The sequence below is a fragment of the Aethalodelphis obliquidens genome, unplaced genomic scaffold (genome assembly GCF_003676395.1).
Source record: "Aethalodelphis obliquidens isolate GAN/ISIS:26980383/991018 unplaced genomic scaffold, ASM367639v1 scaffold8, whole genome shotgun sequence".
Classification (NCBI taxonomy): domain Eukaryota; kingdom Metazoa; phylum Chordata; class Mammalia; order Artiodactyla; family Delphinidae; genus Aethalodelphis; species Aethalodelphis obliquidens.
This window is the reverse complement of record NW_020837952.1, coordinates 45,044,801-45,072,362: the sequence shown is the minus strand read 5'-3', so window position 1 is coordinate 45,072,362 and position 27,562 is coordinate 45,044,801. Positions and strand designations below refer to the sequence as shown.

The following is a 27,562-nucleotide window of genomic DNA, read 5'->3' as shown; positions in this document are numbered from 1 at the left end:
GTAAAATGGGACGAAGTGAGACAGTGGCATGGACATATATACACTACCAAATGTAAAACAGATAACTAGTGGGAAACAGCCACATAGCATAGGGAGAATCAGCTCGGTGCTTTGTGACCACCTAGAGGGGTGGGATAGGGAGGGAGGGAGGGAGGCACAAGAGGGAGGGGATATGGGGATATATGTATAGCTGATTCACTTTGTTATAAAGCAGAAACTAACACATCATTGTAAAGCAATTATACTCCAATAAAGATGTTAAAAAATAAAGATAAAAAAGAAAACTTTCAAGGAACTGCTCCAATGATGTCACTAGGTTCAGATAGTTTCACAAAAGAATCTCAAACATTTGGGGTTAAGTAAATGATCAAATTACATACAACAGAAAGCAGTAAGTGGTAGGAAAAAGGTAGCTGGGGAAGGAGACTAGGGAAAGAAGAGAAATAAAGGTGCTGAGTTCACAATTACAATATCTAAAAATGGAGGCACAGAAGGCCTCATTGAGATGAACAGTGACATTTGAGCAAAGACTTGAAGAGGGAGCAAGCCATGTGCATAGCCTTGATTACAAACCAGATAAGGACAGTAGGCTAAGAGAAAATTACAAGCCAATCTCAGTCATGAAAATGGACACAAAAAGCTGAACAACCCAAACACAGCAATGTGCTTAAAAAGTTAGTACATCGTGATCAACTTGGGTTTGTCACAGGAATGTAGATTTGGTTTAACATTAGGAGATGATATACATTTTTTTCACTACATTAACAAATTTAAAAGATCGTTTCAATAGATACAGAAAAGAATTTAATAAAATGCAACACTTACTCATGATTTAAAAAAATAATAAAACAAACAAGCAAACAAAAAACTCTTAGAAAACTAAAAATAGAAGTTAAGCTTTCAAAAAGGGCAACTACCAAAATCACACACAGGGTATATGTTACCGAACCAGGTTTGTCTCGCCTGACGCCCAGCAAGATGAAACACTGAGATGCCGAGGTTTGCAGCAAAGAGGGTATTTATTCAGAAGACAGCCAAGCGAGGAGACAGGAGAACCAATCTGAGCTCTGCCTCCCAAGGCAAGGGGCTCGGGGTATTTATGGGATAAAGAATAAAGAAGAAGGGCGGTCCAAGGCATGGGGAGTGTGGGGAAAGGTGATTGGAAAAAGGTGTGGTAACTGACATTCCGAGCAGGTTTAACTAGGCTCCAGGCCTCTGCATGTTCTGAGGGTAGAGTTTTTAGCCCTTTGATGTCAAAAGATCACCAAGCAGACACTCTGGAATGCCCAGCTGAAGGGTGGGTGGTCCTATCCAGACTTACCCAGCTCAGCTCAAACTATAGCAGCTGACTCCAAGTTCCTGGAAAACAACTTGGGCAAACACCTTATTGTCTAGGCTAAGTGCAGCTTGGAGGTCAGGCAAATCTTAAAACGACCTTGATTAGTGACGGCAGGTGAAATGGATTTAACGCACGGTTTCAGTATCATCACTGTTAATAGAAACTTTAGAAACATGCCCTTTAAAATTAGGAAAAATGTCTAGTATCCATGCTTTTATTCATCTTCGTACTAAAAATCCTAATCAGTGCAGGCAGAAAATGAAAAAAAGCCTACGAACGACAAAGACATGAGAATGTCATTATTTACAGATGATATTATTACAAGATCCCAGACTCTACAAATTATTGGAAGTAATAAAAGTGTTTAGCAAGTTGCTGGAGAGAAGAAGACCCAGGTCCCTGCTTCCGGGTCCATCCTCCCAACACACTTTACGGGGAAGTCCTCCTCACTGCTGACTCACCGTGAGCCCCCATCCAGCAGAGTTCTTCCACCGAGGTGGAGGCCGCCGTCAGCCGGCTGATCAACCTGCACCTCGGGCCTCGTCCACTTACCTCTCTCTGAGCTTCTACTTCGAAGGCGTGGGGCGTGGGCCGCTTCTTCCAGGAGCCGTCTATGGAGAAGCGCAAGGGCGCCCCGCGCTGTCCCCGGAGGAGTGGGGCGCCAGCGTGGGCGCCACGGAGGCCGCCACGGCCCTGGAGAGGAGCCTGGACCGGGCGCTCTTGGATCTGCAGGCCCTGGGTTCTGCGAGCGCAGGCGCCCAGCTCTGCGAGCTCCTGGAGAGCCACTTCCGGCAGGAGGAGCTCATCAAGAAGCTCCTCAAGAAGAAGGGCGTGCACCTGACAGACCTGCGCAGTCTGGCCGGGCCCCCAGGCCGAACTGGGCGAGTATCTCTTCGAAAGGCTCTCCCGTCAGCGCAACTAGGAGCCTCCAGAGCCCTGCGGCCTCTGCGAGACCCCCCTGCCTTCCCCCGCCTCGAGATCTCTGCCCGAGCCCCTTCCTCCAGCCAGGAGGCAACCTTTTTTAACCACCCTGAAACCTTCACCCAAGCCGTGGTACCACATGGAAATAAAATTTCTTTTTGCAGAGGAAAAATAAGCTAGGCTATAAGAAGAAAACATAAGTGTCTGAATAGCATGAATGATTTGTAGTCTAATTCTCTAGATTTTCTAAAGAAATGGTTCCTAATTTATGTGTATCACCTGGGTACGCTGAGTGCAGTGTATCTGATAAACTATGTTTTCTCTGGCAAGAAGAATAAAGGCACATATTCAGACAACGTTGCATAGAATTTTAAGGGTTTCAGGACTTCTCCGGAGACATTCTGGGTACTGGATTCAACTCTGTTGTTCCAAAATGTATCTTTGGTTTTGTTGAGCAGAGCAGAGAGCTGAGTACCTTGACCATATCATATTGTGTTCCCCCCATCAACCCCCAAACTCATGATAAAATTGCTTTTCCTGATTTTCAAGTTGATGTGATGCCATCTGCCTGTACTGAAGAAAGAGCCCTGTGAAATTCATCTTTGTGTCTCCCATTAGGTTGCTACTGAGAACACTGATTATTAATTACATCATACACTGACCTCTTTATGAAGCCTCTCAAGAGAAATTTCTTTCTGGTCTTAATATTAGGAATAACAGTGCTTCGCTTGGGTAACTGGTTTGGTTTTGCTTTATGAACACTGTAAATGATGTAACTAAGTTTCCTTTTCTGACTGCCCGCTGAAAACTTAGAGCCAAATTTGTGGTCCACCCAGAGTAAGCGAGTAGGATTATATAAGCATTTTGCATACGTTTCATTCCTGGTTCTTCTATTACTAATTCCTTGGTGTATTTTATGGAGTCTTTTAAGCCACCTTAAACCCTTTCTGGAACAATGTTGTGTATAAGCAGATAAATAAACTTTTAAAATGTGGATTTAAAAAGAAATAAGACCCATATCAGAAATCAATTGGATATTTATATACCAATTAGCACAAAATTATATAACAATTTGAAAAAAATAGAAACAAAATATAAGTTATTTATAAATAAATCTAATAAAAGTGCAAACTCTACACAGAGAAAAAAATGAACTTTATTGAATTATATTAAAGAAGTTCTAAATAAATGGAAAATATGCTACGTTCAAGAATCGGAAGACTCAGTTCTCTCCAAATTGATGTATAGATTTATTGCCATTCCAATTAAAATCCAGTAGGTTGTTTTGTTTTTTTTCCTGGAACTTGGAAAAGTGATTCTAAAATTTACTAGAAAAGCAAAAGTTCAAGAATACACAGGATACTCCTGAAGAAAAAATAAGGAGTTGCCCTCTTAGATGCCAAACCTTTAATAAAGCTGGAATGATGAAAACTGACTTTGCCACAGGAATAGGCAAACTGACCAGTGGAACAGGCTAGGGAAGCAGACTCAAGAACATACAGAAACATGACAGATGACGTAGCTGTTAAAGGGAAAGCATGCACTATTCAATAAACTGGTTTCCACAGTGAGGGGCGGGGGCGGGGAGTAATTGGACCCTACCTGTCACCAGGCACAAAAATAAATTCTAGATGAACAAAGGCTTAAAAATGAAAACTAAAGCCTTAAAACTTTTGTAGGGCTTCCCTGGTGGCACAGTGGTTGAGAGTCCGCCTGCCGATGCAGGGGACACGGGTTCATGCCCCGGTCCGGGAAGATCCCACATGCCGCGGAGCAGCTGGGCCCGTGAGCCATGGCCACTGAGCCTGCGCATCTGGTGCCTGTGCTCTGCAACGGGAGAGGCCACAACAGTGAGAGGCCCGCGTACCACAAAAAAAAGAAAAAAAAAAAAAAAGAAAAAAAACACCTTTTGTATTTTTATGACTTCAGGATAAAAATAAATTCATTTAAAAAGATACAGAAAGCAGTCATAAATATTAACACCACTCCCATATATAAAGAGCTACAAATCAATAAGAAACACATAACCCAACTGAAAAATGAGCCAGAAACCCAAATAGATATTTTAAGGAAAAGGAAATGCAAATGGCCAATAAGCATAACAAGAGCTTAATCTTATGGGTGATTGGAGAAATACAAAAGCAGACCCTAAAGAAATATCATTTTACACCCACTAGAATGGCAAAATTAAGAAATCTGACTATACCAAGTGATGATGAGTGCATTGAACAATGGGAACTCACTGTTGGTGGGAGTATAAATTTGAAACCAATTTGGCTTTTACATCATCTAGCCTATGACTGAGAATCTTCACACCCAGATACTCTGTAGAAACTTTAGCATATATGCAGGAGATTAGAATATTCATAGGATCATTGTTTATACAGGCTGTAATCTGAAAATAACCCACATGTCCACAGACAAGAAAATAAATGAATAAATGGTGGAATAGAGGCACAATGGGATATTTTGCAGCAGTGAAAATGAAAGAACTATGGCTACATGTAATCTAGATTCTCTTAGTGACATAATGTTAAGTTTAAAAAGCAAATGACAGAATACTACATAGAATATGGTACAACTTTCTATACTACCCAAACACAAACAGAACTAAGCAGAGTTGTTTCAGGGCACATACATGCGGTAACAAAACTTAGAAAATGGGAGGGTCCAATGATTAACACAAAATTCAAGATAATTAAAAAAAAAAATCTCTGAGTAGGGAATGAGGGGATGGGAGGGAAAGGACTCCCTGAGGAGATGCAATAGGCTCTGGTAAAACTGTACTTCACAAATTAAGTTGTGTGTTCTTTATATTCTTTTGCAACATTATTATTAAAATATTGTGAAAATTTTAAACTTAAATTACAAAAAGAAACTGGAAAGTGCCCCGTTTCCGGTGTACTAGCCATAGATGCCGCCCGCAAGGTGCTCTGGGTCAACACGCTCGTTGGGCGTGGCGTCCGAGGGAGCGGAGCCCCCAGCGTCGCTGCACGCATGTGCCCTCCTGCCAGCCAATCAGAGACGCTCCCGGACGAGGCGAGGTCGGCTTTTCTTCCGCGAGAATTCTGACCTGCTTCGGAATAGCTTCGAGGCTGTGAAGAGGTTAAGTCTGAGGGGTTGGGGCAGGGGAGGCGGGAGCGGCGGGGACTTCTGTACTGAGGCGTAAAACTGTGGTCGTCGGCCATAGGGGTGTTTTTCAGGTGTGAGGAGGGGAGCGTTTGTCCCGCGCGGGAATGTGAGCCAGGGGTTATTCTTGACCTGTGAGGTAAATCTTACCCGCTGGGTCTCCCTGGGGCGCCTGACAGGAATTTGAAGGCAGTCCAGCTCCCTGCGGGCAGGGCCGTGAGTGGGCGGAAAGGCGCTAGCTGCGCTGCCTCGGGACTGGACGCGACGCTGGGCGGGTGGACAGGTTGACAGCAGGCGAGGAGGGTGGGCCCTCGTCAGCGGGCCCACACCTCGCAGAAACCATTTAGATGAAGCCAGGTCTCCCCTTCACTGGTCCTCGAGGCCTGGGTCGTGGAAATCTTACGGGACGTTATTTTCTGCGGTTCAGGACTCAGAACGTTTTATGTTGTATTTCTGTTGCTGGCAACTTCTTTGGGGCGGGCTCGTGATCCATCCTGTCAGTAATTACGATTTTCACATTGTGACTGAAATCGGCTGGGTCTAGATTTGCCCCGATTTAGCCAGAACCTGGCCGGGCTAGGATTCCGCCGCCCTCCCGGTCCTCAGAGGCGAACCACCGCCGGCGTCAGGGGCGGCGCAGTCATTATCTTCTTCTGTTAACTTTTGGTCCAACAGAATAAATGAAAAGACTCTTAAAGTGGTATTCGACTAAAATCATCTTTATTTGACATCTCTCATTTTGAAATTTGCCAGTTCATTTAAATGGTGTCTTTGGATTCAGCAGGTTTGATTTTTTTTTTTTTTTAATCAGAAAACATCGAAAAATGGTGCCCTCAGGAAGAAAACATACCGGGAAATCTGGGAGGACATTCATGGAGGATCAGGTTATAAGAGCCTGTGACTTTGAGAAAGTAGATAAAAAACATCTGATTGGTTCAGAGGATGTCATCGAAGGTACCGTATAGCTAATGTTGGGCAGTGACCATGGCCTGCATTTATTTTCATGTACTTCATGTTTCTTATTTGGACTTAGTGAAGCTCCTATAGCATCTTTCGCCTGATGTCTGATAAACAGTACATAGATTATTATGACATTAATACAGGAAGACTTGCAAAATTGTTCCCATAAAATGGTCTTGGATCCTGATTTAATTCCATCTAACCTGCAGAGAAAGTAGTGCATTTATATGTCTGTTTTAAAAACTTGTCTTGGCACAAAGCCTCAAAAAACCTCGAAATTAAGATATTACTCCATTTAAAAATTACCAAAATAGCATACTTAATTTCAACTTTTTTTATTGTCAATTCAGGGAAGACTCCAGTACTTGATAAACATGGGAAGAAAAGGACTTCTGCAGGAAAAGTTGAAGACGTGGGGTAATATGCTTAAACAATTTTCACCTCTTAGACTTTAAGAAAAGTCTAATTGGTTGTCCAATGAGTATTGCACGTAAAATACTGGGCATGTGATATTTCTTCCAAAACAAGAATGATATTTTATGGATCCTTAATTAAAAGTTTTTTGATGTATTTTTTTTTCACAGGGGTGAAGTGCAGAATATGCTGGAAAGATTTGGAGGTATGTTTTAGGAGATATTTGTATTCAAAATTGTTTTAAACCATATAATTTGTATAATAGTAAGTAATAATCAGTGGAATATAAGACTGTTATTTAATGCTTTGTTCTCATATGTAAGATTTTGCACAAGTATATGTGGTTCGGCTTCATAGATTTCCTTACTAACTTTTTCCAGTTGTTGACGTGAAAAGAGATGGTGCTAACGATGGTGAGTTAAGAATGGTCCTGTTACTTTATAGGTGTGTGAGTTTAATGGACTATGAAATTTTAGAGCAAAAATGGATGGGAAAAGTGTCTATCCCTCTGTTTGGACTTTCACGGACCAAGTGATACAAACACACGCACATATCTGTATATGTCAGTTTTTCATTTTCTCAATTTAGTTATTTTCTATGGCATTCCTGTGTTCTTTAGGAAGGGCAGTGTAAATTAAAGCCTTTAAAATAACTTTATTTTTATGTTTACATTATTAAACTATGTAGTTGAGAATTAAAGACCACCTTGCTAGTAAGCAAGAGATCAGATAAAAAGTTCATAAACTTTAAATTGTATGTCAAATATCAGTTACGTTAACTGTGTTAGGGGATAGTATTCTTATAAAAGAGTCAATATTTGGCTCCTCTCTAGTATTATTCATATAATCAAGTCTTTTTTGAAAGCTTTGCCCTATTTGGTAGTAACAAAATGCTTGTTTTATAATCTGTCTTATAAGTTTATTATTATAGATGGATATTGGAAATACAAAATATTTATGTAATAGTGTAGGTCACCTCATCGTGATTACTGAAAAGTAACTATTGATGGTAGATCCCTATGCACGTGCCTAGCAAAGGATTACTTGAAGTATTAAAAAGTTTATGAAACGCAGTACTTATATTATTGGTAAAATGTCCCATAAAAATGTATTTAAAAGGGTTCTTTTTTCTTTTTCTTTTTTTTCTTTTTGGCTGTGTTGGGTCCTCGTTGCAGTGCGCGGGCTTCTCATTGCGGTGGCCTCTCCCGCCGCGGAGCACGGGCTCCGGGCGCATGGGCTTAGCAGCTGTGGCTCGCGGGGCTCCAGAGAGCAGGCTCACGAGTTGTGGTGCACTGGCCCAGGTGCTCCACGGCATGTGGGATCCCCCCAGACCAGGGCTCGAACCCGTGTCCCCCGCACCGGCAGGCGGACTCCCAACCACTGCGCCACCAGGGAAGCCCTAAAAGGATTCTTGAATGAATTTATTTAGATATTTACTTAAAATAAGATTTTCCTATGCTTGGTTGGTCTTTGTCTCTTTTAGTAAAAATATTTTTTAAAGTATCACTGACTATATTTTAAAAAAGTATTTTCTTTAACTATTTTTATTCTTTTTAGACTCTTAAAATAGTTTTGCGTTTCATATAATGAGTTCTAAATTTAGCCTTTATTAGTGTTTTCTTATGAAGAAATTAAAGTCTGTCCTTCAGACCCTTTCTTTCAGTTATTAGCTCTTTTTAATCACCTCTAAATTAAAAAATTATCTCTAGTTAGGAAAATCAGAATTGGGATACCAATAACTAAAAGTTTTCTCAGAAAAAAAAAAGCAAGGAAATAATCTTGCTTTTTGATATTATGTGTATTTTTAAAGATCTTTTCAAAACTCTTGAACCAGCTTTATCGATGTTTATTTGAATACGTGGGAACAAAGTAACTTTCTTCCACATTAAATTTAATGAGTATTTATTTTCAATATAGCTGATATTAACAAGGCTCTTCTTGCCAAGAGAAAAAGACTAGAAATGTATACCAAGGCTTCTCTCAAAACCAGTAACCAGAAAATTGAAAACATTTGGAAAACCCAACAAGAGCAAAGGTAGGATGTTGTTTTTTTCACTGCCACAACATTTGCATCATTTCTTAGTATTCATCGGTGCAAATTATGAGAAGTATTATCATCTTCTACTTATTGGGATCTCTAGTAAAAAAGTATATTTGGCTTGATTTTCCTCTAAGTCCTTTAGTCCTATAACTTCATTCCTTCACAGACTTGAGATATATTTCCTAGAAATCAATAAAGATGTCCTTTTTCCCCTTTTAAATAATGTTTGAGGGTTTTTTTTAACAATAAAGGTAATTTATATTCATTCTAAAAATACACTAGCTGAATAAAAAGTAAATGTCATATAAACCATTAGTCTTATGATAGTTAACTGTTTAACAGTGTAGAAAAAGATCAACCTTATGTATTATAAATAATTTGTATATTTTAGCTGAATTAACTATTCTTTTGTACAAAATCATTGTACCAAAATGAGGAAAAATTAAGTGAAATATTTCTATTTGGAAATGTTATATGATAAATATAATAACTTCAGTGAATCTATTTATCATATCACAACCTATATTCAGTAGGAGAAAATGAAAAATAAATTGCTTGGAGATAAAATGGACTTTTCTGGAAAATGTATATGTACAATAAAACTCCCTTAGTTTTCAAGAGCTTAAAGTACATGAGAGGGTTTTTCTGTTAGTTGGTTAGGAAAATAAATACTTCTGAATCATGATAAATCATAACTTTACTTCTTGGCTTCACATCTGAAAATTTGATATTATTTTCTTTTTTATTATAGTATAATTAGTCAAATCAGTTTTGTCTTGAAAGTCTTTCCATATTGATGTGAAATATGACAATATTCATTATGTTTTACAGGCAGAAGCTTAACCAAGAATATTCTCAGCAGTTTCTGACTTTGTTCCAGCAGTGGGATATAGATGTGCAGAAAGCTGATGAACAAGAAGAAAAACTAACTGTTAGTATTATGCTTAGCTTTATAGCTTTATAATTAATCTACTATTACCAAGTGTCAAGTAGGAAGGGAGAGGCCGGCCTTGCAGTACATCCATGGACCTTAGCCAGGTTCCATTGCCCATTGCTGGCTATATGAGTTTGGTTCTGCTGAATGCAGAAGTACAGGCACATACCATACTCATAAAAGCTGTTGGTCTTTGCTTCGTAACATATTGTTAATATCAAATTTGCTATTATTAATACTATGCAGAGGTTATAGTTTTTGGTAATGACAAAATCTAGGGTATGCGTATGTAAGTGGATGGCTAAAGTAGGGTGAAGAACAAAAATCATTGGTGGAAAACAGGCCAAGAAACTGAATGACCAGCAATATTGTAAGGATCATCTGTGTTGACACTGAAAGCACCAAGAATTAAAATATGTTTTGAGTACTGTTGAGATTTCCTACTCAATGACCGGTAGAGTTATTATATTATTGTATATAAGTGGTGAACACAAATTATGTAAACTCAGTCATAGTAAATGCTAAAATCTTAAAAATATTGATTTAAAAACTATTCCTTTTAAGTGTAATGTAGAATTAATTTTTGCTAAATTTTACCCAAATTGTTATTTCATAATTTTTTCTTTTACATTTGTAGAATATGTTTCGACAGCAACAGAAAGTTTTTCAACAGTCTAGAATTGTTCAGAACCAGAGACTGAAAACAATTAAACAATTATATGAGCAGTTCATAAAGGTTTGTTGTATTTGGTAACATAATACATTCTTATAAAATATAATTCATTTGTGGAAGTAGAAGATAAATTTTTTCTCAGTTTAAGGGAAGAACATTTTGCTTATACATTTTAAATTCTTAACAGTTTTCCATTTTGAATGCATTGTTTTCGATTTAATTTAAGTGCTAAATGCTATCACTAAGTATTACCACTTGGTGTAGGAACTTTAGTACTATATTTGACTCCTCCATCTCTCTTATTCTTCACAACCACTGCTACTGCCCTAGTTCAGAACCTCATTATTCTTTGCTTATACTATGAAAACTCTTAACTGATTTCTGTTTTCCAACCCATCCTTCGTGGGTCTGCCATATTATCTTTCTATAACATTACCTTTTCCCTCCTGAAAAACTGTCAGTAGCTTCTCATGCTAAATTCTTAGGTATTCAAGATTCACCCCCAAAAAATATGATTCTTTTTTTAATGCTCCAATTACTACATTCATCCATTACTTCCACCCCCTCCACATAACGGCTTTCTCTGAACTCACTCACTTTGCACTTTCATGCTTTTGTTTATGCTCTTGCCCTAGAATACTTTTAACCCCTTTTCCTAACCTTCCTTTCAGTCTTATTCTTTTGCCAACTAAATTGGAATTAAGTCCCCATTTTCTACTATATAGCTACGGGAAGTTGTGCTTCTATTCCTTTTATAAAATTTTGTGTGATTTTTGTTTGTTTCTTCCAGTGAGAAGGTACACTACTATTGTACCTCCTTTAATAATATTTGATTTATGTCTGACATTTTCTATTCCTTCAGTGGATATTTTGGTTTTCATGTATTAGAATATTTTTATTTGAGATAAATAATGTGCATTGATGAATATTAAAAAGTTCCTGCTTTTGAAAATTAATTGTATAAGTTTTGAACCTGAGATGAAAAGTGGTGGTTTGTAACTGAACTAGCCTTTTGTGTTTTAGAGTATGGAGGACTTGGAGAAGAATCACGATTATCTACTTACTGGTGCACAAAACGAACTTAGAAAAGAAATGGCTATGTTGCAAAAAAAAATTATGATGGAAACGGTAAGTTATTATATTTAAAATTGAAAAAATAAGGATTATTGTAAGCATTGAAATATTTTATTTGCTGAAATATGTATAACACTTATCTAAAAATTAAACAAATGTTTAATATCTCCTTTCATTTGACAGCAGCAGCAAGAGATGGCAAATGTTCGAAAGTCTCTTCAGTCCATGTTATTCTGATGACTCTTTGAAGGAATAACTTGAACCTAAGTAATATGATACAATTATAACATTAGCTAAGAGGCATGTAAGTTTTTAGAGTGGTTGAAAATTCTGGTTTAAAATATTACATCATATTAATCATTAGCTTAAGTGCAAGACCCTTCTTCTTCACCTCCAAATAAAATAATGAAGTTATGTGAGTAGCAGCAATTCCTAAATTATATGTACCACTGTGCTTTCAGCTCTTTAATACTAATAGTGATTTTTTCTAACATTTGTCAATTAACTCTTAGCAATAAATATGATTTAATTTCAAGTTTTGGCTTCAGTGTATTTGTATCACTTCCAAAAGGTAGAAAGCACAGGTATAGATGGTTAATTAATTTTGTTCTTAAGGAAAAAAACCCCACAAAATCTGTTTTATACGTACACCCTTTCATGCATATTCATTAAGTTACACTACCAATTCTAATGAAAATAAGATTTCAAAAGAAAATACATTCTATTGACTTACAAAATTTATTAAACGCAACTTAAGTTTCCGTTCTGGAATAAATTAAACTGCTAAAAACCATTAACACAACCGAACAAGATATATAAATAATCCATTTTAAGACATGGATTTGTGAATGTCATTTCCACAACATCAAAATGCCATTTAATTTGGCTCAGTCCACAATTAAATGACACATGCCCTTAGTAATGACAAATTGCATCCTGCAATCTGTCTTTAACTATAAATTACACAGAATGTCTTTAACCATCTGTCTTTAACTATAAATTACACAGAATGTCTTATTTTTCAGTTTTAATATTCAGTAAGTATATGGATGTTTTTACATTCATTTCCAAATTTGAACAGTTAATTCCTACATCCTGTATTTTAAAATGTGCATTTTTAACATAGAAAAACATATGAAACTCTTGATTTAATAAATATTAAATTGTTTCAGCATTTGTTTGAAATATTTGAGTTAAACTTACTATTTTTTGCTGAAACTACTTTCACTGAATCATTCAAAAACAAAAAATATGCCCAAAAGATGGAGAAAGGAGTGACTTTGTCCTGTTTTTCCATATTTTAAATTCTAATTTTTGCTGCATAACCCACACTTATCTTAGTTTTAGGTTTTCCAAGTTTTTAAAAATGAATCCATACTGATTCTCTTTTTCTAACTGTGCTAACTTATGTAGGAAGAAATTAGTCCTCCACCATTAACAAATATCTGACATTAAGGGGACAGTTTACTTCCTAAATTTTTGCATTTTGTAAAGCCTTTTAAGCCAACGTACATGCTGGAATGTAAATTTTAAGTATTATAAAATTTAAGTTTTAAGTACTATTCAAATTAAGAAGGTCCTTATTGAATTTACCAGTTGTTTCAGAGGCAAAATAAGTCCTCCAGAGTATTTTCTGTGTACTTAATTCACATAAGTATATATTTTTTCCTTTTTTTTAAAAAAAATATTTATTTGTCTGCACCAGGTCTCAGTTGTAGCATGTGGGATCTAGTTCCCTGACCAAGGATTGAACCCGGGCCCCCACATTGGGAGCATGTAGTTGTAGCCACTAGACCACCAGGGAAATCCCTATTTTTTCCTTTTAAGGAATATCAACTTTCACTCTTTTTCAATATGCCTTTTTCTTGCATATTAAGATATAGTACATGTTCATTACTCCTTTTTTAAAAAAAATTATTTCACCATATGGCTTATGGTCTACAGAACTGTTGGATAAAATTACAAACAGGTAAGATGGGAGTCCGAGGATTTGGATCACCAAAGACCCATGTGATAGTTCTATTATTCATAATGAGCAAGGTAAACACTTTTAAGTGGGAGTGGTAAGATGAGAATCAGTACATAATGTAGTTAGTTGTTGAATAACAGATACTTATTTTATCCCCATTTTACCTCAAATGAGTAAAAGTGTACTTGAAGTAGCTTTAGCTGATATTCTAAAGGGAAGATAGTTTTGCTATGTTTTCATAAATTACTAATTTTCTTACACGTCAATTGTGCTTTAGCTATTGTTTTGTTTTTCACAAAGGGAAATGTTTAATGTCTCCTTTTTTTGTGACAATGAAGTTTAAACTCAGAATATCAAGGAACAAGTTGCCCTCACTGTAAAGATTCATTTGTTTTTCTGAACTGGTAAGATAAATTCCTCTTACTGACTACAAATTACAGAAGTTGGTACACTAAAGCAAGTATTTCGTTTTATACAATAGTAATTAATGTACCTTTTTTGAAAATGGCTAATAAAAAATACCTATAACATCATTTGACTCGATAATTACACTATTACAATTCATGCACTTATGCAATATTATGAATGCACTTGTCAATTTTTAGCGAAGTAAGCATCACCCTCAAGATGGATAAAATCCTTTAAGTCCTGAATTTTTATGTAATCCTTTGGCAGAGAAAACCCCAATTGTCTGATAAGGATTTCTGAGACAAAGAGATTGCTCTTTAGAACTATAGTGGTTCACTTTCTTATACTCAGAAAATTGAAATTTCTTTCTTTGGTTTTGTTTCTAATTAATTTACAGATTGTATTACTCTGATAATACCTTGATAAAAAATGTTGCTACACAACGAGGGCTTTGCCACTGAAACAGACATAATGGAATCTACAGGACTTAATGTTTATATTAAAATATAACCTTATTTGATAGTATACTAGCCTCCTGAAAAAGGGGATTCCCTTCACTCCTAGGTTCCCCTAACTGCTTCTCCTCTTTTCCTTGGGCTATTAGTCAATATGCTTGTGAACCTGTTCAGGTGCTTGATGACATGAAGTCTTGAAGATACTTAGATGAAGGTGTCTTGAAATTTGCAGGCACAAAGCACTAAAGTACCTCATCATATCAAATGAAGAAATGACCTTTAGAAGCAAAAAAGAAAATATAAAATGGATTATGGTCTATCTTTTCTAAAGCAGCAGCTATTTTTCTGTCCCCTCACCCCCTAAACTCAAACCTTAACCAAAAATTCTTCACCGAAAATATTACATTTTATAGTTCATATTTGGACCTCACTGTAGTCCTCTAGAATATGCAGGGTATTTCACAGTTACAGAAACTGAGGCTGAGAGTGGTAAAAGGTATAAATTACAAAAGCTGGAAAACAACAGAACTCAAGTCTTCTGACTCCATATCCTTTCAATTTTCTACTGTACAACAAAGCCTCAAATTTTCTACTAGAAGGGGCTATCAGTCATTATCATGAAATCACTTCACCATATACTTTTCTTATTCCTTTGAGAGTAGCTGTAAGAAAGTAAAGGCCTGGAAGAGACATCATAGTTGAGGGAAGGCATATACAAAATTGTGTTCTTTACAAAATTAAGCGGGAGGCACACTATTTAAGAACTTTCCCAGAGGCTGGGGGGAAATGCTTCCTTTTAGAAAAAGGAGCCTCACAGCTCTGCCGATGGAGAGGGAATTCTCACCAATGGGGGGAAAAAATCTCCTTATCAGTTGCTTGAAAAACTCCGTCTGACTCTTTTCTCTCTGAAGCAAGAACCTTTTCCCTAAGGATGCCAAAGGGCACAATACGCTTATTTTGGTACACATAGTGGTTTTTTGTTTGTTTTTAATTGTGGTCCACAAAGTGTTTTAAAGAAAAATTGAATTCGACTTTCTCACCACAATCTCCACCACTGATGTAAAACCAGGCCAACTCACTCATTACAAATGAGGTGCTCAAATTTTTAACACCTGATATTTTAATTCTGTTAATTCCATTTGGTAATACTTAACGTTCACTAAAAGAAACCCTACATTGAATTTTCAGATATTTTGAAAAATCACCACCTATTTCTTACATTTAGATTGTTTTGGAGCCCTAATAATATTTATAGTGGATAGCAAATTAAAAGAAATTATTCTGATTTTCAGATATTTTTTAGCATATTGCCTGAGAAACTTTCAAGGACTAAGATTTACATCTCACCACTATTTGAAGAATGGAAGACTTCTGAATGGATATTAAGTTATTAACTTACTCTAAAAAAAAGTATAATACTATAGAACCTAGTATAAAGGATGATCAGCTGTACCCCAGGGGTCCATGCACAGAACAGACAGGCTTTGTTTTAATACCTCTATCTAACAAATAGTGTGAGATCATTTAAATTATCAAAAGGTTCAGTGTTTCTTTTAGCTCACTTTAATATTAGTTTTTGTATATCACTAACAATTTGGTGAAGTCCAGTGAGGTCTGAGGTAGCAAAATTGTCCAGAACTACCATTAATTGAAGACCAACCATAAAGATAATGTCTTAGTAAAATAAAAAATTTAGCAATGCCTCCTTTATCCACTTGTGTGATTAAAATGTTACCAACAATGATTTTCTTTTCCTCAGATGGCTAAAGCTTCTCTCTTATGCACCATAATTCTATTTTATAATCATTTTGAACAGAAATTAATATATGTATTATCCAAATCACTTTTTAAGCAGGATGCAATTAATGAGAATTTAATTTGCTTGATAAGAGGCATCATTATTAATATAAATTTTGCACTATCCTCAAGGGCCATACAGATACATAGCATTGCTTACTTCTAGCATAAAATGGTCCCAGAACCTTGTACTGGGTAGTCCTGTCTGTTCTGTTTTGTTTTGTTTCCTCAGTATTAGCTGACAGTTCTTGATACAGTAGTGCCCACCTCTGCTAACACCAACTACATTTAATTTACCTGTTATCTGCTATAAGCTCATAATAATTCTAACAAGCTGGATTAAATAAGTCAGACACTAATACATGTCTGTAGTCCTTTGCCAGAGAGTTGAAGTGATTTTTGACATCTTAGTACTGGTTTTTTGGTACTATTTTTTTTAAGGTACACAGTTGTGTTTTTAAGGATTTAGGTTGTTGGAACCCTGATCTCCAGATATGTGGGCCGTTTTCAAACACAATATAAAGCAAGCTTTAAAGAAGTAATTTTAAATGTTCAGAAACAGTTACTGTATAGATTAGAAAGTAAGGCTACCTGATATCTCACTGAAATGACTCATTTAAGCATAGTATTATCTGATATTTGTTAAAAATAAATAAAAATCTTACCAAGAAAGCACTTACCATTGCTATCCATAGAACAACATATTCGTCTACAAAATTATTAAAGTACTGGTCTAAAAATAAAAGACCTGGGCCAAGAAAGACAGTGTCTTGAAGATACAGTTCACTTTTGGTCATGTGAGCTATCTATAAAAAAGTAAACAAAATAATTTCACCATTAAATTTTAAATGTTTTAGCTTTCAGTTTCAGGATAGAATTACCTAGAACTTTAATTTACTATTAAGACAAATAAGGATAAAGAGACCATTTATTTAACCTCACATTTGATATGGGAATACTGAATCTAAAATTTCTCAAATTCATGACTGGGTAGCTTATTAAAGTTTCTAATATTTAAATTCCTTGATATCAGAAAGTTATAATTGATAATCATTGCTAAACAAATAATTAAAAGAACTTACTATACTAAGGAGTCTGTCTCTGAATCTAACATTCATTTACAGTATTACTTGGAGCACAAAGAGCTAACTATTTATTGTGATGATAACACCATAAAAAACCTACCCATTGTATGAAATAGTTTCCAGCTTTGTGTTTGAGGAACAAGTACATATTTATACCATGAATCATAAATTAAAAAAAGTTCTTACCACCAATTTCTGTGAGATTTTAGCAAAGACACATCCAAACATTAGGGTATAAAGACAAGGATGCTTTTCAAACAGATTAGTTGCTGACTTTTTATAGATCATTATTGCCAGTAAAATAATTATTCCTATGTGGAGTCCAGGTGACAAGACACTGGTACCCTAATGGATAAAGCAGAAAATCAGCACCAAATTTTAAAAATGCATTTATTACAATGCAAATATTTTCTAAGCATCTATTTTGTGTTAGGAACTAGAGACCTAGAGAAGAGTATGATAATGTATGGCCTAAAGGAGTATACAGACCTTAGCCATGCTTTTCAAACTTCCACAGAAACCTAGGGTTACACAGAGGTAATACAGTGCTTAGATGGTTTGGTTCCAATTTTATATGAACACACATTTTAAACTAATAACCACTAAAAAAATAACATGATTTATTCCATACCAAATTTTACCATGCTGAAGGCCATCAACACTCCAATTGCCAAGTTAACATATTTTTGTGCAGATATTGAAATAAAGCTTAACCTGCCACTTTTTCACAATCTTAATCACTGATTAGGAGGAGTTTAATTCTGCCCTGGTCTCTCTCTATACCAATATCCCACCCCTGCCCCTGCCTTTTGCATTTAGACTACAAATGCCCTCTTACGTAACATTGTACAACCCGACCCATTACATTTTTATCTATGCGAATCAGGATGCTCTCAGCACTGCTTATCCTAAACAAAATATTGAAATAAATTTGATTTTAAGGCTTACTAAATATATAACCACCAATTTAAATGTATCCATTAAAGCAGGCTTATTCTTGTTTATTAAGTCTATATGTTATAAATTAGAACTTACTATAAAATTACATGAATATTATAAATATTACAAAATTGTATCTTAATAAAACACTATACTATATAGTAATGTTATAAATATTTAGATTATTAAAACAGTGCTTTTACCTGTACTTTGGTTCTGTAAATTTTATTCAAGGAAATCTGCTGCTAAAAAAGTTGGAAAACGACCAGTTTAAGAGTTTGAAATCAACCACTCCTTAGACATAGTGTTTGATTTCTTGGCTTCCTTCAAACATTTAATGAATTATGTCTTAGTAAAATATTCTAAAGTGGACACTGATCATCACTAGATCTCATCATCTTTAGTGGAGCTCATGTTCCTACAAGTATTCTATTTTATCATCCATGGTCAAGCAAAAAGTATTCTTAAGCATCTTATGCAGAATACTTTAACATTTCTAAAGCAATTCTGAGGTTAACTGACAAAACACCTCAAAACACAACAAATTAAAATTTCCAAATATATCAGAACTTATGTATCTAAGTGAGTTTTATACTTTGCCTTTGAATTATGTATATAAAATATATTCATAAAGATAATTTATGAATTATGTGGATTCCTTTGAAATAGGCTTAAGAGCCAATTTATAAGTCATTTAAGAGAATGAGTCTTTTTTAAAACTAAAAATGCTATATTTCATGTTTTTACTCCTCTTATTTATTAGACCTAGCTTCAAATGACTTTTTCTCAAAATCAAACCCACCCTTAAAAGATAGAAATTTTGAACTACAGCACTGAAGAAATTGGAGAGAATTAACTATAGCTTAAAGGCGTTCCAAGAAGGTTTTGACAGAAGATGGCATCACTGGAATAAGTACTTATCTTCTTGTGATCAACTACCTTGAAGATGACAATATGTTTTTTTAAACACATGGATATTATGTTATATTTGTTAAAAACCAGGCAGAATTCCTTTCTGCCTCTTTCCTGTGTAAAAGTATTGAAGAAGTTTTAAAAAACAAATATGAATAAATACAAAAGAATTATAGATGAGCAAAGTGTAAAGAACACAAATACAAGTTGTACCGACTCCAGAACTGAGGATAAAATTTTTACCTTTTAAAATATTGGGATAGTTTTAAAAATACATTTCAGTGAAATTTCAATAAAATTTACATCATGACTAATAAATTGCCCCATATGTGAAACCATGACCTTTGGCAGCTTTCCTGACATTCAACCAGGAACTCATTCCCTCCTCCTCCTCCTCTCCTATATCAGGGCCAGGCACAATGAGCAAGAAGACAAATGGCAACTCTTGATTATGTACAGTAATGAAACAGCAGATGATTAAATCGAATGTCACAAAAGTCTACTCTGAGAAAGGCTGTAGAAAGAGGAAAAATTCTTTAACATCAGTCTAAACAGTTTTAAAAATGCTTTTGTGTTATGTGCCTAAAAAGAATTCTTTTAAGATATTTAGTTTCCTTCCCTATTCTTGAACTTTGTCATATTTTTAGTATCTCTGTAGCTGGGTGAAAAGAAAATTGATCATAAAATTAATACTGAATGATGATGAAATTAATGTCTTACTGCTATAGTGGATCCATTCTTGCCAACACCACCATGGAGGATAACATGGAAATAATTTGAACAGGAAAATATTGCTCCACCTACTACTCCGAGAACTGGTAAGATCTTCAATTTTATTTCTAGGACAGGTATCTTTAGGGGTAGAGGAAAGAAACACATCATTAAGAAAACAGAATTTCTTTTCCTATTAAAAAGTAAAGAAACATTATGGTACAGCCCTGTACAATAAGCTATTCTTTTTCTTATAATCAAACCTTAACTTCTGGAATGTAACCTGAAGTGGTAACTTTTCTTTTAATGGTTTTATCTCTTAAAGTGAAAAATCCAGCTAAGTCTATTTAAATAAGTGGGATGAAGTATTTCATCTCACAAGCCTTCATCTGACTTAAAGAAACATGAAAAAGGATAGTTCACTTGACTTTAGTACGTCTAAAAGGCAGCATCACAGGACAGTCAGACACCAGGGTCTGCATCATGAATGTGACAAACGTGTATGCATGCAAAAGTTTTGTGTAGTTAATATCCAGGATTAAATCTCTAGCAATATATATTTACCTGTTGGTCAATTGCTGTTCAAGAAAACTTCCAAAGGCAGCAAAGGATTTAAAAGACAGTAACAATGAATTGCCAAAAGCTGTAGGCTATTGTGTACTGAAAATATACTTTGAAATACTGCACCAAAATTTGTGGAAACTACAGATCAGCAATTAAATTTAGAAGATCTATATCTAAATTAAGTATTCTTATTGATGAGAATAAGTAGGTATGCTTTCTTCCTATGGTATTGCCAAAACACTGAATGAAATGATTTTAAGATTAAATTCTTCCCCAGTATAACCAAATCAGAATTCCAAATTTAAAACACCACATCTGACAATGACCAGAGTTGCCTAACTGCCTCTAAGTCCACATGCCCCTTCTAATGGGTACTGGCTGAACAGGTACCATGAAAGACACATCACATCCCTCTAGCATATTTTAGAGGCCTATGTATCCTTGATTCTATTATTTATTCTTACATGATAAGAAGGAATATGAGTATCTCAGGGAATGTTCCTCTACTTAAAAATATGCTCAAAGTCTATTTCTGAGCCTAGTGATATGAACTGTGATTGGCAATTCTGAAACTAAATGCCACAGGGAAATCTCTTACAATTTTTAAAAAACAGACTTAATTTTTAAAGCAATTTTAGGTTCACAGCAAAACTGTACGGAAAGTACACAGAGTTCCCATATACTCCCTGCACTCATACACACATGCTTCCCCACCTATCAACATCCTCCACCAGAGTGATACAATCCATGCGTTACAATCCATGAACCTACACTGACACATCATTATCACCTAACGTCCATAGTATATATTAGGGTTCACTCTTGGTGTTGTACGTTCTATGACAATGCATAATGCATAAATGACAAATGCATAATGACAGGTGGACAGGTATCCACCATTATAGTATCACACAGAATAGTTTCACTGCCCTAAAAATCCCCTGGACTTTGTCCATTTATCCCTCCTTAACCCCATAACTTCTGGCAATAGCAGATCTTTTCACCGTCTCCATCATTTTGCCTTTTCCAGAATATCATATGATTGGAATCATACAATACGGAGCCTTTGCACAGTGGCTTCTTTCACTAAATAACATGCATTTACATTTCCTCCATGTCTTTTCATGGCTTGATAGCTCTTTCTTTTTAACACTGAATACAATTCCATTGCCTGGATGTACCATAGTTTATCCATTCACCCACTGGAGGACATCTACTGAAGGACTTGCTTCCCAGTTCTGGCAATTATGAATAAAGCTGCTATAAATACCTGTATTCAGGTTTTTGCAAAGATATAATTTTTTTTTTTTTTGGCTGTGTCATGCAGCTTGTGGGATTTTAGTTCCCTGACCAGGGATTGAACCTGGGCCCACGGCAGTGAAAGCACAGAGTCCTAACCGCTGGACTGCCAGGGAATTCCCTGTATAGACATAATTTTTAACTTATTTGGGTAAATACCAAGAAGCATAGTCGCTGGATCCTATGGTAAGAGTATGTTTAGTTTTGTATCTCTTACTATTTTTACCAGGGTAAATATACCAGGGTTTTAGCTTAGTGACTAAAAACAGAGTCTGGAATCAGCTCCAGTACTTACTTACTAGCTATGTGTCATTGGACAAATTACTTAATCATTCTAAGACTTATTTATAAAACACAAAAATGACAGTATCAATTTCACAGGGTTGTTCTGAGGGTCAGATGAAAACAGTGATAGTAAAATATTTAGGAACATAGTAAATGTTGAGTAAGTATTAGTTGTTTACTATTGATATTATCCTTATTACTCTTCTTAACTCTCTGGGCATGAAGTGTTAGTCAGCCAATACTGTAACTTAGGTTGTAGAGACAGAATAGTTTCTTCATAAATTTTCTGCCTATACAAAGCATGAATTTACAACAGTGGCCTCCTGAGAGTCAGATTTTATCAAAATACTGAGGTCTCCAACCACGCAGAAAATAAAAACACTCCTTAACATGGGAAACTTCACTATAGTAGGTTATAAAAAAAAGCAAATTAGCAACTTTTCTTTCCTAATATTGAGGGACAAGTTTCAAGCATAAAATATTTTACTGAATTTACGTTTTATGTATCTATTTTATGAAATAAATTTTGGCCTGAAAAGGTAGTTCAACTAGTCTAATTTTATATTAGGGAAATGGGGTCGTTTTCTTTTATGTGGTAGTACATTCATGCATAGGGTAGTATATTCATGCTGTAATAAGGTATATAGCATAGTAAAATTATAAAATGAAAAAAAAGGTTAAGAAATGGAATGACTATTAAATACAACTCCAAGGATTTCTGAAGAAAATTAACAATGCAATCTTTTTCCTAAATATTTTTAAAGTACTTAAATGTAAATTTAAATCCTCAGATTTACCGTATAGTCCCACATTGTTGCTCCTCCAAATGTAGACAACACAAAGACGATCACTAAAGCTACCTGAATTTCAGTTACATCCACTCTAAAGAGGAAAGATAAAGAACAGATGTTTGCAAATCAAATTCCTAAATACGAAGCTTAATTAACCTTATATTAAAATCAAAAGATGTAAAAATCTCTATAGGCTTAGTTTATTTTTACCTTTAGTTTCATCACTGAATTATCAATTAACTACACTGTTAAGTGAAAAAGCCTACAGAACAATGCACTTACATATAGGTAAAAAACTTGTATATCATATATAAAATTGCTAATAACAGTAATCACGGAGATTACAGAAGGCTTTTATCTTCTACTTTACATACTTCTGCAAAGTTTGAATTTTTTAATAACAATCATGTATTACTCTTGTAATCAGGAAAAATTATGATAATATAAAAACCACCAGATGATTTAAGGCAAATTCTTAAACACTCTCAAGTCAATTTCATAAAAAAAAAATTCCAAGTTTTTCTCATTATGTTACTAATAATCATTATAGTTTTTTGGTTTCCACAGACATTTCCCCCCTATATATAAACAAACTTCTTTCAAAAACCCACTAAACCAACATCAGTCTCTAATCTGCATCCCCTGCAGCTATCAACTCCTCTCTCCTTTGCTCCAAAAACAGGCTGAGAAGTAGTCCACATTTGTAATTTCCTCCTCTCTTCATATTTGCTGCTTAATCCATTATAGTCCAGTTTTTGGCCCCATTCTATTAAAACTGTTTAAGGTAAACAGTGACTTTCAATTTGTTGAATGCAAGGGATACATTTCAGTTACTATATCGCATAACTCCTCTCAATATTTAAAATGCTGATCACTCCCTTTTTCTTGAAATGCTTTGCTATGTTTTTATTGCCATGTTCTCTCGTGATTCTCCTAGCTTGCTGGAAGCTCTTCCCAGGCTCCTTCCTCCACATCTTAAATGCTGTTTCCAGAATTCCTCTTTTCTCTTTTTAGATTCTCTGAGTATTACATGTATACCTAAGACTACCATCTATATGCTAATGACCTCTAAATCCGTTTCTCCTAATCCACATCTTTTTTTTCCAAGCTCCAAATTTTTATATCTGTCTACCTACTTTGCATCTCCATTTGGATGCCCTGGAGTTTTTAGATGCTAGAGGAATACTTATTGTTCTGCAAATATAAGAAATGTAGGGAACAGATCCAGATATAGAAGAAAAGACTTCTCAACTGAGTTACTTTGGGGGCATTTAGAAGGAGAAGGTGAATGGAACATTAATGCATAAATAAAAGGAAAATAATAACATCCAGGATTTGTAAGATCAGTGCTGGGCAAACCAAGGCCTCCAGGCTGCATGGAGAAATAGTCAAGTTAGTTGAAAAAGGTAAATGTAATAATATAATGTACGGTATTTTGTGGAGAAAAAGTAATAACATTTACTAAGATCAGTTATGAGTCTTATGAACTATAAATTATGCCTGTTTTTTGGGAAGGGGAAATTGAAATGATTTTTCATGCCTGTATTGAAACAGGGGATATTACTATAGGATATTACTATACTCCAGAGCCAACATTCTTGCTACTATACCTGTGATTTATTATTAGAATTGTGCACTCTTTTTCCAGTAACAGTGGTAGAATTACATTAAGTTGATCCATAATTTTTCCAGGATATGATTAGTGACCAGAAGCAACTAGAAAAGCTGACAGAAATTATAGAACAAACTTTCTCTGAACTAAATGACACATACAGGGATTGAGCTAGGAACCTTGGTTTCACATATGCATCATTCACACCACAGATTTTAAATTAAACTGAAAGCTTCATTCTTCCTCTCTGCCTTTTAAGGATAAACTAAATAAATGACAATTTTTTTTGGAAATTTTTTATTGTTTATTTTTTCTCAGTAATTTTTTTCTTTACAATGAAGAATGTTGGTGTTCATGCATGTATGTTAAATGACAATTCTTGAGTCTGGAAAAAAGAAAGCTGAAAGGATATGGTAAAAAGGGTGGAATCACTAACAAAATCCTTAAATATCTGAAATATGAAGAGCCAGTTGAAGCTTGAAAGATATATTAGACAAGTAAAAGAATAATCTGTATAACAATTTACAAACTTAGAGAACTCATTAGGGGGTCCAAGATTTTAAAAAGTAAATCCAAAGACATAAAAAATCCAAGAAAGACGGATACTGGGGATATGGTGCAGGTACATTCTCAAACTATTATAGAGAACAATCTACAACAGTGCTCTTCAAAGTGTGGTCTAGGGTTTGTTACAGTCCGCAATAAGTATAGAAATTGAGAGTAAGCATTTAGAAACTTTCATCATAGTTTGATAGAGTAATTTTGTATCTCTTGAATTGAATGAAATATTGGGGACTGCATTTTGTAAGTCTGTTTTTTAATTTTTTAATTGCATGTTATCTCTCCATGATGGATTTGGGGGGCGGGCAGGGTAGAAATTAGTTCTTTACCACAAATATGTGGAAAAATGGACATAATACCATATGGAAATTCTAAGGATTTTGAAAGAAGAGAAAATTAACACCGAGTCTAAATATTCACATGTAAATAACAAAGTACCACATAATACAAGTCAACATTGGACTTGGTTTAGATTTTTTAATTAAACTTTAAGTATTGTTTGCTGTGTTGAATTGCATGGAAGCAGACCCTTGATACATGGGAGCAAATATGCTATAAATAAGATATGCCTTATCTCACATAGCAAGTATTAATATAGGGACAGATTTTAACTGTTATCCTGTAAATTATTTCACTAACTATACTAAGGAAAATACTAATATATCACTGATTAACTTTTAAAAATCCTTAATTAAAAGTTGAAAATTATAGTTTGAGATAGTTATTAATGTTTTGTCATTTAAATTATCTTATTCAAGATAACAAATTCATATTTGTACTAAAATCTACATATTTTCAGGAGATAAAACATACAACAAAATATCTACAAGTAAAATAGAATAGTATTTCTTTTTCTGTTCTATGAAACAGTATAAAACAGTATTTTTATGTTCATAAGAAAAACAGAATAGTATTTCATAACTCTCTTCCTTCTCTGTTTAATTTTTCTTCATACAATTAGGAGAGGCACTCTGCCATGGACCCTGAGCATCCCTGCACGTTCCTGTGGGGTGTGCAAGGAATCCAAGATCCTGAGCACCCTTTACCCGGGCCATTTCTCAGGGCTGTGTATGCAGTGAGCAACCTTGAAGGATGAGGCTACATCTCCCCGCAAAGAGCAGGCTTGCTTCCACTTACTATAAAAGCAACAGATCCCTCAGTGTTCCTCTCCCATAATGCCACCCACCACATGTGCAGGCATTCATCCAGTCCCACCGCATGACCCCATGGGGCTCGGGAGTGGAGCAAGGGAACCTGGCATGAACCTGAACCTCAGGCTACTGCTTTTGCCCTGAGTTATAAAGTTGTCCTCTGCCTCTGACCCAGGAGTTTTGTGTCTTCGCTCAGCATTCAGGAAACATTAACCGGCTCGCTCGGTAGCTTGTAAGGGTAAAATCCCAGACTCTTTCCAGTTCATGACACAGAGCGCTTACCACTCCCTAGCTGATGTGTCCTGTGCAGTATTTACTTGTTTGGCTTGCTTTATTGTCTGTCTCCCATATTAGAACATAAACTCCAAGGGGGGCAGGGATTTTTGTCTGTTTTGTTTACTCATATTTTGTTTACTCATGTTACCCTAGAACCTAGAACAAGGCCTGGCATATACCAGATGCTTAATAAATATTTGTATGAATACTGCAAAAATATTTATTAAAATTCATTGTAAAAATATTACATCAGTATTCAATAAAATCACTCAAATTATATTGACCTTCCATCCTCAAATTTATTTTAACTCAGTTTCTTCTGTATGCTTATTTCCTTATGAAATTAGTTCCTTATCAGTAACTTACTGATTAATACATGACATCTGATTTTCTTTTAGTAAGAGTTACTTTTTAATGTCACTCAAAGTAAACATACAAAAGAAATTGAATTAAATTAAAGGATATGTCATGGTAATGCTAACCTTATTACTGAGTACTTCTGTCCTCCAGATTCTGTACTAAGTCCTTTATATACATTATTATTTAATCTTTACAATAACCTTTTAAACACAATTATGATTATTCTCATTTTACAGATGAAGAAACTGAAGAAAATGAGGTTAAATAATTTATTTGTGGTCAAACAACTGGTATCTTGGAGACAGAATTTGATTCTACCCAATCTGATTCTAGAGCCTATGCTTTTCACTAGTAAACTTAAAACAGGAGCAATAGTAATAAATAACTTAAAGGTCTTTGAAAATTGGAAAAAAATTAAACAGCAAAATGTAGTAAGTTTTTTAGTCCAATTAAGCTCTCATTTGGCATATTTTTCTTCAGTCTTTCAGAACAAGGGAAACCACGTTAAGTAGGCTTAAACCAAGAATACATTCATAAAACGAATTTCCACAGTAGATTCTGAGATTGTTTAGCCTGGTTTCATATATCTGTATTCTAACAACATAAATACCATAAAAATTAAACCTCTCAAAAATTGACAGATTTTCAGGAAATACGTCCTAGTCAACAATTGATACTGACTGAGTTTGTAAGCATTTCCAGAGGCTTGGTTGATGTCCTACATACAGATCCTTCTTATAGTGTTAAGCTGGAACCAATGTATCCTACTCAATGCTCAATGGCATCTTTACTTTGGTAAAGTGAAAAAATACACAGACTAGGATCTGTGCCATACAGAGTAAGTATTTTACATGGTTGACCCCTGGGCACTGCAGGATCTCCTCCAGTCCCTGACATGCATGG

General features: G+C 35.2%; 2 protein-coding genes and 1 pseudogene across 5 annotated transcripts in view; 2 read left to right on the top strand and 1 right to left on the bottom strand.

Moving 5' to 3' along the window:
• The first annotated feature begins 1,136 nt into the window (after positions 1-1,136).
• LOC113620335 (ferritin light chain pseudogene) lies at positions 1,137-2,261 on the top strand (annotated as a pseudogene).
• A 2,325-nt stretch (positions 2,262-4,586) lies between these two features.
• On the top strand, positions 4,587-12,019 carry SYCP3 (synaptonemal complex protein 3). Of its 2 annotated transcripts, none has more exons than XM_027107336.1 (9): positions 4,587-5,365; positions 6,201-6,343; positions 6,700-6,766; positions 6,934-6,968; positions 8,680-8,797; positions 9,635-9,734; positions 10,375-10,473; positions 11,434-11,538; positions 11,668-12,019. In XM_027107336.1, the coding sequence occupies exons 1-9, from the start codon at positions 5,175-5,177 to the stop codon at positions 11,719-11,721; spliced, it is 912 nt and encodes a 303-aa protein (XP_026963137.1). In that variant the 5' UTR covers positions 4,587-5,174; the 3' UTR covers positions 11,722-12,019. The 2 variants fall into 2 exon arrangements, with proteins under 2 accessions (XP_026963137.1, XP_026963138.1); XM_027107337.1 differs by lacking the exon at positions 4,587-5,365 and adding an exon at positions 5,420-5,528.
• CHPT1 (choline phosphotransferase 1) overlaps positions 11,577-27,562 on the bottom strand; it is a 35,002-nt gene continuing 19,016 nt past the window's right edge. Inside the window, exons 4-9 of one of the 3 annotated variants that reach the window (XR_003432971.1) lie at positions 22,706-22,790; positions 19,770-19,901; positions 17,385-17,543; positions 16,794-16,919; positions 14,394-14,593; positions 11,577-11,747 (exon numbers count right to left, since the gene is read on the bottom strand). Coding sequence is in view for 2 of the 3 variants with exons in the window: in XM_027107333.1 (XP_026963134.1) it covers positions 11,703-11,747; positions 14,483-14,593; positions 16,794-16,919; positions 17,385-17,543; positions 19,770-19,901; positions 22,706-22,790 (658 nt within the window). In the remaining variant the exon portion in view is untranslated. The remainder of the gene's footprint in view (positions 11,748-14,393; positions 14,594-16,793; positions 16,920-17,384; positions 17,544-19,769; positions 19,902-22,705; positions 22,791-27,562) is intronic. The other 2 variants (XM_027107333.1, XM_027107334.1) reach the window with 2 other exon arrangements.